The sequence below is a fragment of the Salvelinus alpinus genome, chromosome 7 (assembly GCF_045679555.1).
Source record: "Salvelinus alpinus chromosome 7, SLU_Salpinus.1, whole genome shotgun sequence".
Taxonomy (NCBI): Eukaryota; Metazoa; Chordata; class Actinopteri; order Salmoniformes; family Salmonidae; genus Salvelinus; species Salvelinus alpinus.
Genome location: NC_092092.1, coordinates 23,905,017 through 23,920,716, shown reverse-complemented (window position 1 = coordinate 23,920,716; position 15,700 = coordinate 23,905,017). Strand labels below are relative to the sequence as shown.

Sequence of the window (15,700 nt, the reverse complement as noted above, 5' to 3'; positions counted from 1 at the left end):
TTATCCTTGTTTGGTGTTAACAGTGTTAATCTTGTATGTTTTTAATGGCCACACGCTTACTGGAGGGGTAGAGGACTGTAATGCGTATAATATGTCTACCTGTAATGTGGTCCTAACAGTGACCACCAGTTTGAGCCAGGGGGGAAACTTGCTGATGGTTTTGCTGAGGAATGAGACGATGGTGTCTCCGTAGTCAGGCTTGTGGAACTCTGCCTCATTTAGCCCATCTATCAGGATGACCAGGTCATCTTCAGAGGCGATCTTCCTCTCTGAAAAACACACAGAGAAAAGAGTCAATATGGACCAAAAAACCTGATTGCAAATGATCTGCCTAATGTACTCTTGCTAAAATCAAGAATACTGTACATATGTGTTGAGGATCACGCCCGCTGACAGAGTCACTAGGAGTAGAGACAGTTTTATCACCTTTGTAGAGAGCGTCCAGGGGTTCTAGGGGTGTCCCCCAAATGTCACCCTATTCCCTATATAGTGCACTACTTTTGACCAGAGATTCCCTATATAGTGTACTTCTTCTAACCAGGGCTTATAGCACACTATTTTTAACCAGGCCCTATAGGGCTCTACGTTTAACCAGGGCTCTGGTCAAAAAAGTGCACTATATAGGGAATAGGGTGACATTTGGGGGACACCCCTAGAAGCCCTGGACGCTCTCTACAAAGGTGATAAAACTGTCTCTACTCCTAGTAAGCTACCATTTGCGATGCAGACCAGAATTCACCTTTGTAGAAAGCATCCAGGAGTTCTACAACAGCTAGTAGAGTTTTCTATGATTAAGCTATCTAGGGGTGTATAATAGGAGCAGAGAGTTGTATCACCTTTGTAGAGGGCATCCAGGGGTTCTAGAACTCCTCTTCTGAAGGAGGCCAGGGGATCCTGAACGCAGGAGCGCAGACTGAGCATGCTCTGTAGCTGTGGCTCCCTGAGCAGCAGCTCTCTGTAGGCGATGAGCTGTGGCGAGCGACACAGCAACGCTGCCACGTTGTGGACAAACTCTGGCACCAGGCACGTGTAGGCGTTGTCCGCCTGGCAGTAGTGGTACGCCACCACCTGGGGGCGATAGAGAGGGGGGAGACATGGTAGGTCAGTAAAAGGGGGTGGAAAATACAAGACTGGGTTATGGTCATTAGGTCACACTGTAGCAAAAACTTTTTTTTTTTTATTAAAAATAAAATGTGCATTTCTTATTGGACCAAGTCCTGGTCATTCTTCAGATTGGTGCTTAATGAACACGATCCTGTTTTCTATGTTTTGACATTAAGAATTAGAAACTGGCGCTGCTACAATTGATTTGGGAGTAAGTCAACTAGTTCATGGTGGATGATTGCAGTGTAATGAACATATTACGTCTCGTTTCTCTTTTCGGTTTTCAGCGAATAAATAATTCAGAGCTCCCTGCCATTGAGAAAATATGAATGTGAATGAGTGTGTGTTTAATTGCATGTTTAGACGGACACCCAGAGGAGTCAAAAGTCTAAATGATTATCAGCACAACACAGATGAGTAATCTCAGTGTGTTTCTCTATAATAATACATTCTCAGCACGGTGAGCACAAAGCTTTAGAAACTGCCACGAGCAGATAACACAAAGAACAGATGGGCGTGAAAGAGGAAAGGAGAGAAAAATAAAATGAAAAAGATGAGGAGAGAGGTGAAGTGAAACAATTAGAAAGCTGCAAGGTGTGTCCAGCTCGGGGACTATGACAGTTGACGTGGACCCAGCGCCAGCCTCTGTTCCTCTGTTTCATCAAGGAAACCGCAGGGATGAAATAACAAATCAGGATAAAATGCTAATTGAGTCACAGAGGAATAAAACAGGGCTTAAAACAAAGGGAGAAAAGTGGGAGCGGGCTCAATTATTAATGCATCGAGTTAACAAGATATAATAGCTTGGCTGGGAAATGGCTTTCTGCAGGTATACATATTTCATAAGGCTCCCTGGCAAAGTTGTTTTTTCTCTTTTAAACACATCTGCATAATGCAGCAGGCTGGGGAGAGGAATGGGGCTGGGCAGGGGCTACAGATGGCAAGGCGCGTCTGTCACCCCCATTTAGGGGATAGGGGAAGCTGGGGCTATGGTATGATGTGAGTGGTGTGGGGATTTAGGGAAGCAACTAAGCACCGCCTCACACATCATTCATATTTATCTTCAGACTAGACAGGTTCATAAATGTTAACACGTTTACTCCACTGAAAGAGAAAGAGTTGTTAGAAAGAATGTTTCTAGGCCAAACTGGATGTTTGCAATTAAAACAGCTAGCCTTGTGTACTGATGTCTCAAATATGCTGTGAAACTGGTCCAAAATCCAGACTAGCATGTCACTTAGTATGAAGACGTGTTGGGCATGCATTCTAACTGGTCTGCTAGCTTGGCAATGAGGGTATAATTGTTATTGGAGTCATCTTTTTTTACCTGAGATGCCAGTCTCCTCATGGCCTCCTCCTGGCGTCGTCTCATCTCAGGGGTCCCGGGACAGCTGCCCCCTCCCAGAGTACCCGTGCTATAGGCCGGCTGGGGCTGAGTAAGGGGGAGCTCTCCATCTGAAAAGAAGCATAGAAGGAAGAGGATTTAACCAATGGCATGTTTGTCAAACCATTTTTATATCACCTTAAAGGGTCAAACTGCCGTTCCAACAATAGCAAAGCATGCACTCCACCTCTGTTTTGTTCAACATAAATGTTTTTTAGAAACTTTATTGAAAGCTGACTTGTTGGTTGTGGCCATTTTAATAGCACTCTCTATTCATGAGTATCTGAGCCTACGTTTGGGAGAGGCCTGCGGAGAGTCAGAGGCGATCTGTCTCATGCGCGTTCCGTGGCAGCTCAGCGCCACCAGACGAGAGATGATGGCTGTCTTGCCGTAGCCAATGTTGCCCACGACAACTACGCCAAGGTTGGTGATGTTGTTGCCTCTGTTGAGATGGGCATCGACCTCCTGGAACAGCCAATCACGGCCGGTGAAGACGGAGTCCATGGTAATGCTGGGCACCTCGAAGAGGAGGGGCTTCAGGGAGATGTCAGGTGGCCGGTATGGGGCAAACCGCACTGGAGGGGCAGGGGGGCGAGAGAGAGAGGATGGACAGTTACAATGATTGCTCTTTATTTTACAGAGAAATGCTGCCACTACATTAAGATAATGAGTGTGTATGGCCTATAGTAAGTCCTGACTGTCATGGGACTTCCTTCTACTGCTGTAATCACTACTGTAATCACTGCTGTAATCACTGCTGTAATCATGTTTGACAGAGAAGGGATTCAAGGGAAATATTAATTTGTTACACAATTGAAACCTGTATGTCCTAGCACAAATACTATTATTTTTCCTCACTAGGGGGAGTCATTAGATAAATGTGTGGTCTTTCAAAGACTGTCTGGGCATCCGTTCATCTGAACAAGAGTAGTATTAAAAAATGAATGGATGTAAACTATGTTTGGACTAAAATATATGTCTGGAGATGAGAGAAGGACCAAATCTAAACAGGAGTCCTGCTTCCTACTTCTCTTAATTTTACAGTTAGCTGTATTATCTGAAACAACATCAGTGGAAATATGGACAAAATGCATGTTACCAGACATGTAACCAGATTAAAGTAAAGTAAACTTACGTGATTGGGATTGCCAGGCATGGTTGTTAGCAGAAGCTGAGACAAACAGAAGTGAGAGAAAAGAGAAGGCAATGAAAGAACAGACAGGGTCATGGGAAGCATAACAGAATGGACGCTGGCAGCCGTGTGCAGTATGCTAATGGTGCAGAGCAGGGTTGGTGGTCAAAGGTCAATTACATTTCAATTCAGGAAATAACTGAAATTCCAATTCTAATTCCAATGAAGAACTGGAATATGGAACCGGCCCCCAACACTGATACAGAGAGACGCGATAGGAGATGGAGACTGCAGCATCAGATATCAACTAATATGATATAATAACATCTCCAGATCCATCTATTGTAAGGCAGTACACTCCCAGAAAGAAATATCCTGTGGTCAAGTGATATCTATCTATTGGTTTAGGGCAGGCGACACAGTACAACATAAATGCAATAGACAGACCATGAGTCAGGGCTGGGGAGAACACGTGTGATGAATGGTGGGTGTGTTACATAAGGAGCATCAGAATATAATGAGCTCCAATTGCTGTTATTTATATAATACATTCCTTCCCAAAATGTACAAAGTGCTGGGCTAAGCATGTTTTACAGCTAAGCCAATAATAATAATAATAATAAGATGGGGAAAATGGTTGCTGACTGCACAGTAGTGCAGTAGTATAGATATACCTGGGGAAAAAGCTACTTTCAATCTGTCAATTTAGCCTGACATCAGCAGCACCATATATTATGTATATAAGCAGTCTAACACAACTTCATAAACTCAATTTCGCTGAATCACCACAATCAAAAACGGACAATACACAAGCATGGACACACAGACAGAGACACACACACTGAGCCTTGTCATCTCAAATATTTTCTGCATTGCTATCCTTCAATTGATCCTAAAACTGATTAATAAAATCTCAGACTATGAAAGAGTGTCGTAGATATCAGTAATGGAAAAAACGAACACACCCAACACTTTCTCTTCACTGTGTGTTAGACCGGGCACCGGCCATAGCAGATGTCAATTAATACGGTGTCCTGCATTAAGTGGTGCTAATCTCATTAAGTGACTAAATGCCAGCGCCAATACAGGGCTGGCATTTAGTCTCCTCTCCCACTGTAATCACCGCACACAAGATACTACTCAGCACTAGCAGTTGTCTATGGCAAAGACCATTAAGCATTAGGCCTATTAGCTAAGTCATAGCGCCTCTGCTGGTCTGCTGCAAGGTGATAAAATCCTAGAAACATGGCTGCCATGTTGTGAGCAGGAAGGAGGGAGCATGGAGCGGGTCTGTGGGGGGTGCTGTATCTGGAGCTGCATCACTTCCCCGTTAGACAAGGCTGTGAGAGGTATAAGCCTAGGGATCACTCTGCTCCTCTCCTCTCCCCCTGACCAGCTAGACAGAGTGGTATCACTGTGTGTGTATGTGTCCAGACGGAAAGGCTCACTCAGACACTTTAATTATTCACTAGGTGAGGATGACTCAGAGCAGGGGAGGCTGAAAGAATGGAGGGAGGTGAGGAGGAGTGGTACTTCAGTCTGCTCCATATGAAGGACCAGGGTTACATTAGGCCCAGACAGCTCTACTCCACAGATGTGCGTGTGTGTGTCTGCCTTCGTGCGTACGTGCATACATTTGCATGCATGGATTTTTGTGCCTGCATATGTGTGTCTAGAATGAGTGTATTAGGTGGGCGGCAATCTAAGAAACTTCATCTGCCTGATTCACCAGGTCTATCACCATCTCTTGCTAAGCTACTGTACCATGTCCGTTTCCCAAATGGCACCCTATTCCCTATCTAGTGCACTACTTTTGACCAGACCCCTATGGGCCCTGTTCAAAAGTAGTTCACTAAATAGGGAGCCATTTGGTACACATGATCTCTTCTCCCTGCTATCTTCACTCTGACTCACTCACTGGGCTTAAAACAGCATCACTGAGCTAGTCTCTTGATTTCCCTGACAGCATCAAACAACATAAAACAAAGGAAGTGAAGCAGTGCCAACCAAGGAGGACGCTTCAGCATTTGGTTACCATCTGACTAGCACAACAACCCGCTCATACATACTCACTATAATATAGCAGCAAAGTGTTGCTTTCTTTGCGACCGTACCTACTTTTATAGCAGACAACTTGTTCTCCTTTAAAACTCTCTGTGCGGCCATACCAACTAGTTAAGTAAGTCTCTCTCTCTGAAGTAAGGAGGTGTAGTTTACTCAGGAAGGTTGCTAACACTGATCGGAAGAGGCAAGGAGCATGCCTGGATGCAGTGGGCCGGCTTGCAAACACACTTGGCTGCGCTTAGGAGAGGAGAAAAACAAGTGGCTGTAGAGCTCGGAGAGTACCAGGCCTAGATCCCTCTACTCTGCAGCTGGCTAGGGGGAGCCCACACACACATGCAGAAGCACGCACGCTCATGTGATATAATTATTATTTTGTAGATGTGTTATGGAGACACACAGCTAAGTGTGAACTTTAAAAGCACTTGAGGCAGCAGCTTGCTGTATCCCTATACTGTATGACTGGATGGCAGAAGACTGTGATGAGTTCATTAGTGGCTAAATAAGTAAAGAAGGAAGAATGGCGAGGGGAGAACATTATGGTTGTCCCAAATGTCAGCCTATTCCCTATATAGTGCACATTTGACCAAAGCCCTATATATAGAGAATAGGGTGTCATTTGGGAAGCAACCTGTCTCTTCTGAAGGGCTATAGTGCTCCTGTCTTACCTCTGAGGTCGGTCTGGGCGTGGCCTGGCCCGGTGTGTGTGTTCTGTCGATTCATACGCATCGACGTGCGCAGCGGAGTGTGTCTCTGATCATCCAGATAGGTCAGGTCCTCCAGGTGAGCCGAGCTGGTGGCTGAGGGAGTGAGTGAGTGAGTGAGTGAGTGAGTGAGTGAGTGAGTGAGTGAGTGAGTGAGTGAGTGAGTGAGTGAGTGAGTGAGTGAGTGAGTGAGTGAGTGAGTGAGTGAGTGAGTGAGTGAGTGAGTGAGTGAGTGAGTGAGTGAGTGAGTGAGTGAGTGAGTGTGTGTGTGTGTGTGTGTGTGTGTGTGTGTGTGTGTGTGTGTGTGTGTGTGTAGGACAGGTGGGGACAGAAGAGGAGAGAAAGAAACCGTTAGCTTTGATTCACATACAATATTATGCTAGCTCATGCCAGCATCCTGAGGCGGTTTGGTCGTCAAGACTGAGTAAGTTCACAGTAAAGTTTAGAGAGGAAGGCAGGAGGGAGGGATGCAATATGGCTGTTACATGGACCTGTCCCCCACCCCCCTCTGAACGGCTGTTCCATGGGCTTGTGAGAGGAGGCAGATGCCACCCAGACCCTGTGGATTAATTAACTCTGCAGACAAATGTCTTATTCATGGAGAAAAATCCTTCACACTGACACTGCTGCTTGTTCACACCATGCTGTGTCTGCAGACCAGCTCTACTCTGGGGGCCACTGCATTGTCAATGAGATTACAGAGGCTGGTGTGTGTGTGCGAGGGGGGGGGTCAGTTCCCTCAACCCGCCAATCCACCACATCAGTGGGAGCTGCAGCCTCAAAGCCAGTCGGAGTCAGAGGAGGACATATGTATGACTAAGTGCACTATCAGTTATAAGGTATGTCTACAGCAATGTCAGACCACAGCTTTGAGAGAGAGAGAGAGAGAGAGAGAGAGAGAGAGAGAGAGAGAGAGAGAGAGAGAGAGAGAGAGAGAGAGAGAGAGAGAGAGAGAGAGAGAGAGAGAGAGAGAGAGAGAGAGAGAGAGAGAGAGAGATCACACATTGAGGCACTGTCTTCTTTGAAACTCTACCTGAATAGATCCACAGATGCATCATGGAGTGAGGAAGGAGAGGAAGGGGGTCGAGCATGACTTTCTATTGACTCCCTCTCAGATCAGCCCTAACTCGTCAGTAGCATCTATCCAGGCAAACTGCACCCAGGTTGGAAGTACAATATAATCCACGGGGAGAGATCTAGAGAGGTATACTGGGATCAGATCAGTCTAACACTGGTCTCTTCCTCCTCTCCGTCTCTCTGTCTCAGAGGGTTCACCTCCCAGCAGCTTGTGTGCATCACCAGCTTAGTGTTAATGCTCCAGTAGCATGTGTGTCTGTGTTGTTGATTGCAGTGAGTCACTACAGCAAATTGGCCATGGAGTCAACCAATGATGAAGCTCACAGCACAGCTTTCCCAAAATGGAGGGAAGACAGCAGCTGGGAATGCTGGGGGCTTGGCCCTGGACCTTACTGGAATGGGGGTGGCCATGGTCATGGAACTGGGTGATGTAAGTCCCAAACTGCACCATATTCCCTATATAGTGCACTACTTTTGATCAGAGCCCTATGGGCCCTGGTAAAAAGAAATATATTGCACTAAATAGGAAATAGGGTGTCATTTGGGACACAGACTGGTTTGTTCAGATAAGAAATGCCACTCCTACTACCACTACGCTAGCCTGGTCCATTTGTGATGTATAGCCTACATGTTTGGCATGACAATGACCATAGGAGTTGGCAAGACAGCACAAACAGATCTGGGTACAGGTTACCACTAAACTAAGACAAAAGGTCAAAGATAATGTTTGGGTTTAGGAATACAGTCAGGAGCTAAATTCAAATTCTCCCTTTCCCTTTCTTCAACTCGGTTTTAATCTGAGGAGGACTGACTTGAGAGTTGAGTTCACTATCTATCAGCAATGCAGTGTCTGTGCCAATGCAGCTAAGATAGCACAACTAGTGTGCTCAATGGAAATGGAGGGGGAAAAGTGTGAGAGAGAGAGAGAGAGAGAGAGAGAGAGAGAGAGAGAGAGAGAGAGAGAGAGAGAGGAGAGAGACATCCTGATGAAATGACTCCTGGCGCTGAATAGCATGGTGGAGACCTCACCCAGCTGTGTGCGTGAATGCGCATGTTCCTGCTTTAACAACCAAGTGATAAAGCACATGTCCAGGAACATTGCTGCTCTCTGATATACTTCCAGGCTGGGCAGTAGGCCTGAGACTTCAACAGTCCAGCCAGTTATCCCACAACACATTTCAGAAATAAACTAAATGCTATTGTCTCCTCTAAAATGTGATGCAGCCCAATCTCCCTCTCCCTTTACAAGGGGAAATAGAGGTATTGACATTTCTAGTGTAATATTTCCACAATACAGGTTGCATACCAAATTGGACCCTATTGCTATTTAGTGCACTCATTTTGACCAGGGCCCATATGGCTCCATTATGGACGCACCCTAAATTATTAATATCTACAGAGGTGAAAATTCTAAAGAATGGCATGGTGCAAAACCTGATGGGTTACTGACTATGTTTTATTAGTCTGGTCTTCAAGGCCAAAGAGTTTGAAGAGAATGTACATTTTTCAATGAGAGGTTTCTATTCATTTCTGTTCTATTCCACTTAAAATAGTACTGAGATGACTGTGAACGAGACAGAAAAGATATCCTCCATTAAGATGATATATTTCCTCCCTCCTTCACCCTCTCTCTTTTCTCTCCATCCTTCTCCTCCCTCCATCCCTCTCATACTCTCCCAACAAGCTTCTCTCTCATTAGGTAATAAAGTATCCCCCTCCCCCTCTCCTCATTTTCCACCTCTGCAGCCTCCCTTTTCTCTCACTCCATGGTCTCAGCTAGTTCTCTCCTCCTGCACTTCAAAGCAGTGTCTCTCTCCCTCTCAGTGACTCAGGGGGATAGAAACGGTTAATGCCTGAAGCTCTGATGTTCCTCTGCCGTGGGAGACCAGCCAATCCACGGCCTCCTCTCCTCCCTCCTTTCTTCCATCCTTCGCTCTTCTTCCCCTTTGTGGAGGAGATAGCTCTCCCTCTTTCCCTACCTCCTAATGCATCCACTTCTCTCCTCCTTCTCAGTCCCATTCCACCACTCACAATGATCATTCTACTGTAGGCCTGGATAAAATAAATAATCTCTCCTTCTTTCGCTCCTCTCCCTCCCTCGTTGTCGCTCTCACCTCATCTCATGTAATGTTACTTCTCGAGCAGCTCTTGAGCCCACTCCTCCTAAATGCTCTGTCTTTTTTCAAGGACTCATTATTGAAGCAGGAGAATAGATTGAAGCTCATTCTCTCTAAACCACTGTCTGTACACCCACTACCTGGCTGTCAGACAGACAGTTAGATATTAGAACATGGCTAACATAGAGAGCAGGTCAGAACTGATATGTGTGAGGTATATTACTCCTTATAGTGAAACTGTTCCATTATCTACTCTAGCACACTACTAAGAATGAAACAATACACTGGGAGTTCATTCTGAACGGTATGTTAGTACTGACATTGTCGGAACCCCACTGCATCTTCGCAATACTGTAACGTCTGAAGGGAAGGCTCAGTAATACAGCTCATCTCCAATGAATGTCTCGGCTCTGAATAGCAGGACAATAATACAATAAGATCCATCAGGAATGGCAGCCTGTTATGTAACTTCACATTTTAAGATGCATTTAGCCATACTTTGGGGAATAAGCTATTTGAGGCATGCTATAAGTGTCATAACTAGACACACATATACATTTTCTATGTAACGTTCCCCTCAACATTCAGATACAATTGACAGAATGTGCTAAATATATATTTATTTTCCTGGAATCAAACAATAGAGCTCTATGCTGAGAATGAGACGGTCATCATTATCTTGCGCCGTTTAGATAAAAAGGGGAAGGAAGGACACTGCATAAGGTCGCAGTCAAGGTTAAGCTGTAGGTCAACGTCAAAGGTCAAAGGTTAGGATATAGGTGTGTACAGTAGGAACAGACCAAGCAGGAAGAGCGAGGAAGAGGGTGGGACTCACCTGCGACGGAGTTAGGGCGAGGCATGAGGTACAGAGGGATGGAGTGAGCGGAGTGGGAGGACATGCTGTCCAGGTGTCTCTCTGGGATCTTGTTGAGGCTGTAGGTTGAGGCAGCCATGTTCTCATCCACACGGTACAGGAATGAGTCAGTGCCAGACTTCTGGCTCTGCCACAGCTTCAGGTTACTGCCACGCGAGAAACCCCCCTCACCGTATTTACCCCCCCGCTCAGCGTTCTCCGAGTAGCTGGTCAGGGTGGCTGGAAGGAAGGAAGGAGCAACGGGAGTAGAGGAGAGGTTGCCTCTGCTACGACCAAGCTTGATGAACCAACGTCACAACCAATCATATACAGTCGTGGCCAAAAGTTTTGAGAATGATACAAATATTAATTTTCACAAAGTCTGCTGCCTCAGTTTGTATGATGGCAATTTGCATATACTCCAGAATGTTATGAAGAGTGATCAGATGAATTGCAATTAATTGCAAAGTCCCTATTTGCCATGCAAATGAAATGAATCCCCAAAAAACATTTCCACTGCATTTCAGCCCTGCCACAAAAGGACCAGCTGACATCATGTCAGTGATTCTCTCGTTAACACAGGTGTGAGTGATGACGAGGACAAGGCTGGAGATCACTCTGTCATGCTGATTGAGTTGAAATAACAGACTGGAAGCTTCAAAAGGAGGGTGGTGCTTGGAATCATTGTTCTTCCTCTGTCAACCACGGTTACCTGCAAGGAAACATGTGCCGTCATTGCTTTGCAGGGCTTCACAGGCAAGGATATTGCTGCCAGTAAGATTGCACTTAAATCAACCATTTATCGGATCATCAAGAACTTCAAGGAGAGCGGTTCAATTGTTGTGAAAAAGGCTTCAGGGCGCCCAAGAAAGTCCAGCAAGCGCCAGGACCGTCTCCTAAAGTTGATTCAGCTGCGGGATCGAGGCACCACCAGTACAGAGCTTGCTCAGGAATGGCAGCAGGCAAGTGTGAGTGCATCTGCACGCACAGTGAGGCGAATACGTTTGGAGGATGGCCTGGTGTCAAAAAGGGCAGCAAAGAAGCCACTTCTCTTCAGGAAAAACATCAGGGACAGACTGATATTCTGAAAAAGGTACAGGGATTGGACTGCTGAGGACTGGGGTAAAGTCATTTTCTCTGATGAATCCCCTTTCCGATTGTTTGGGGAATCCGTAAAAAAGCTTGTCCGGAGAAGACAAGGTGAGCGCTACTATCAGTCCTGTGTCATGCTAACAGTAAAGCATTCTGAGACCATTCATGAGTGGGGTTGCTTCTCAGCCAAGGGAGTGGGCTCACTCTCAATTTTGCCTAAGAACACAGCCATGAATAAAGAATGGTACCAACACATCCTCCGAGAGCAACTTCTTCCAACCGTCCAGGAAAAGTTTGGTGACAAACAATGCAAGTGGCTCGGGGAACAAAACATCGATATTTTGGGTCCATGGCCAGGAAACTCCCCAGACCTTAATCCCATTGAGAACTTGTGGTCAATCCTCAAGAGGCGGGTGGACAAACAAAAACCCACAAATTCTGACAAACTCCAAGCATTGATTATGCAAGAATGGGCTGAATCAGTCAGGATGTGGCCCAGAAGTTAATTGACAGCATGCCAGGGCGGATTGCAGAGGTCTTGAAAAAAAAAGGGTCAACACTGCAAATATTGACTCTTTGCATCAACTTCATGTAATTGTCAATAAAAGCCTTTGACACTTATGAAATGCTTGTAATTATACTTCAGTATTCCATAGTAACATCTGACAAAAATATCTAAAGACACTGAAGCAGCAAACTTTCTGGAAATTAATATTTGTGTCATTCTCAAAACTTTTGGCCACGACTGTACAGTGCATTCGGAAAGTATTCAGACCCCTTGACTTTTTCCACATTGTGTTACGTTACAGCCTTATTCTAAAATTGATTAAATTGTATGTTTTTCTCATCTACACACAATACCCCATAATGACAAAGCGAAAACACATTTTTTGAAATGTTTGCAAATGTATTCAAAATAAAAAACTGACATAAGTAGTCAGACCCTTTATTCAGCACTTTGTTGAAGCACCTTTGGCAGCGATTACATCCTCGAGTCTTCTTGGGTATGATGCTACAAGCTTGGCACACCTGTGTTAGGGGAGTTTCTCCCATTCTTCTCTGCTGATCCTCTCAAGCTCTGTCAGATTGGATGGGGAGCGTCCTGTCCTGTTGGAAGGTGAACCTTGCCCCAGTCTGAGGTCCTGCGCGCTCTGGAGCAGGTTTTCATCAAGGTTCTCTTTGTACTTTACTCTGTTCATCTTTCCCTCGATCCTGACTAGTCTACCAGTCCCTGCAGCTGAAAAACATCCCCACAGCATGATGCTGCCACCACCATGCTTCACCGTAGGGATGGTGCCAGGTTTCCTCCAGATGTGACACTTGGCATTCAGGCCAAAGAGATCAATATTGGTTTCATCAGACCAGACCATTGTTTCTCATGGTCAGAGTCCTTTAGTGCCTTATGAGGAGTGGCTTCCGTCTGGCCACTCTACTATAAAGCCCTGATGGTTGGAGTGGTGCAGAGATGTTTGTCCTTCTGGAAGGTTCTCCCATCTCCACAGAGGAACTCTGGAGCTCTGTCAGAATGACCATCGGGTTCTTGGCCACCTCCCTGACCAAGGCCCTTCTCCCCCGATTGCTCAGTTTGGCCGGACGGCCAGCTCTAAGAAAAGTCTTGGTGGTTCCTAACTACTTCTATTTAAGAATGATAGAGGCCACTGTGTTCTTGGGGATGTTCAATGCTGCAAAAAAAAATTGTACCCTTCCCCGGATCTGTGCCTCGACACAATCCTGTCTCAGAGCTCTACGGACAATTCCTTCGACCTCTTGGCTTGGTTTTTGCTCTGACATGTACTGTCAAATGTGGGATCGTATAAAGACAGGTGTGTGCCATTCCAAATCATATCCAATCAATTTAATTTACCACAGGTGGACTCCAATCAAGTTGTAGAAACATCTCAAGGATGATCAATGGAAACAGGATGCACCTGAGCTCAATTTCGAGTCTCATAGAAAAGGGTCTGAAAACGTATGTAAATAAGGTTCAGTTTATTACCAAAATTTAGAAAATCCTGTTTTCACTTTGTCATTATAGGGTATTGGTCTGACTATGTGTATGCGTGTGTGTTTTTGCATGTGGGCATATATAGCACATCCCCCTCACCGATGATGCCGCTGTCCCGGCTCTCCAGGGTGGAGGTGGGGCTGGTGACAGATCCGTAGGCGTGGTCCTTGTTGCCCTGGTTACCCCCGGGCATGGCACCATCGGTGCCGGGCGGCAGGGTGGAGCAGGGGGAGCCAGCCGGGGGGGATGCTGTGCTGCTGGTCAGGGTGGAGCACGGACTGATCCTCTGGTTACCAGCCAGGTCCTGGAGGAGAAATACACACAGTCAGTGCCCAAGCCCGTGCCCACACACACACCCCAGAAAACCAAGACGATTGAGCCCACCATCAATAGGAGAGGAGCAAATCACCACCACAAGGTAATGGAGGAAGTAATCACATGTTGAGTTCCTCGGTTTCAAACATCTCTGGCTCTAGTAAGCACTGAGCCTGGTCGTGGAAACTGGAAACCATGCTACTGTCTTCCATTGCGTTCTGTGTAGGTGTATAATTATCTGGGACCAATAGTACTGAAGCTTCCGATTGATCTCTAGAAGCAGAATGATTCCACAGGCTTGCTGAGAGAGAGAGAGCTTTAAACAGTTCCTGACCCTTCCCCCATTGGATGTTACCTGTCAGATGTTACTACCCCCTGCTGTGCCCCTCCCTGATGTCAGCTCAGGTTAGGATGAGAGTGCACGACAGGGAGAGGCATTCTGGCATGGCTAATCTACACACTCACACACTCACTCACACACTCACACACACACACACAGACACACACACACAGTCATTATTTGTAAGGTAAAGGACTCTGTTCACGTAGCTGCCTAGTGCTTAAAAAAACAGGTTTATTGTGCAAATATACTGTGTAAATATCCTACTGTAAATGAGTTGGAGTGCCTTCCTTGTATTTAAATGTATGCTATTTGTACTCTATTTTTATTCCATTGAGCTTATTTTTTTATTATGCTTAACTTAATCTTATTGTTATTATGTCGCATTGTTGAGAGGTGAACCTGCAAGAAAGCATTTCAATGTACTGTGTACCATGTGCATATGACATATACACTTGATCTACTGTAGAAGACCATGGCTCCCCCTCACACGCCCTCCCATAGCCTCAACTCAACCCCAAGCCTCAACTGCTTAGCCCCCTTTGTATCCAGTCTATGTAACAGTCAGACTGCCCCTGGTCTTCCTGGTCAGTGTGAGTCAGTCAGAGCTGTAATGACAGGACAGCAAAGAGCCAGGTCAGGTCGCATGCTGTCTGTTACGTGTTCCCTCTCATCTCTGTCCGTCCGTCCCCCCCCCCCCCCCCCCACACTCCTGGGGCCTACGGGGGTTGGGGCCTGTACAGTCAATGAGTTGGGCAGGCGCAGTAAGAGCTGTCCCCTGTACTCAGGGTTTGGAAGAGAGCAGTCAATCGGCACATTTACAGGGTCAGTCTGTGAGAAGCTAGCAGAAAACGAACACACACAGCACCTCTATTCAGCAAGCAGCATAACCTCCATCTGCTGGGCTAGTGCACTCTGGTTTGCATCCCAAATGGCCCCCTATTCCATATATAGTACACTACTTCAAATGTATAGCACTACATAGGCAATAGGATGCCATTTGGGACATCTCCTCTGTGTATTAGTCTGACCATCTGACCTTAAAATGTGCGGTAGAATTGGATTGAATGCTTGGATCTTTGCCTTGCTGAGGCAGAGACGTGGAGAGGCAGAGGGGTGTAGAGGGGTCAGGCAATTAATGGCCGGCTTTTTGGAGGTTGAGAAGGTCACCTTCCTTCCTAAGCCAATAGGCTTTAGCGATCATGCAGCGATCCCAGCTACTGTAACAATCCTACCTACTGTAGCCCAACTGAAAGTTTATTGTATATTGATTTTAACAGTAAAAGGAAACGTATCCTTTAATATCCTCATATTGCCGCCCTTGAGAGGTTCAATGTATTTTCATGGATAAAAAAAAAGATACTTAGGGCAGGCTATATTTGTGAAGAAAATATTGTAAAATGTGACTTTGTAGAGGGAGCGCACACGGCAGGGGTCCACGATGAGTCACCGGTTGCATCCCAAATGGCACCCTATTCCCTACATTGTGCAGTACTTTTCACCAGGGCCCTATGGC

General features: G+C 45.9%; 1 protein-coding gene across 7 annotated transcripts in view; it reads right to left on the bottom strand.

Moving 5' to 3' along the window:
* The window catches only part of tanc2b (tetratricopeptide repeat, ankyrin repeat and coiled-coil containing 2b), a 237,133-nt gene that overhangs the window by 31,308 nt on the left and 190,125 nt on the right, over positions 1 to 15,700 (bottom strand). For all 7 annotated transcript variants that reach the window (XM_071409516.1, XM_071409517.1, XM_071409519.1 and 4 more), the window contains 8 exons: positions 13,629 to 13,833; positions 10,415 to 10,672; positions 6,350 to 6,481; positions 3,624 to 3,659; positions 2,782 to 3,063; positions 2,432 to 2,559; positions 837 to 1,068; positions 100 to 269 (listed from right to left, as the gene is read on the bottom strand). In XM_071409516.1, the coding sequence (XP_071265617.1) occupies positions 100 to 269; positions 837 to 1,068; positions 2,432 to 2,559; positions 2,782 to 3,063; positions 3,624 to 3,659; positions 6,350 to 6,481; positions 10,415 to 10,672; positions 13,629 to 13,833 (1,443 nt within the window). The remainder of the gene's footprint in view (positions 1 to 99; positions 270 to 836; positions 1,069 to 2,431; positions 2,560 to 2,781; positions 3,064 to 3,623; positions 3,660 to 6,349; positions 6,482 to 10,414; positions 10,673 to 13,628; positions 13,834 to 15,700) is intronic.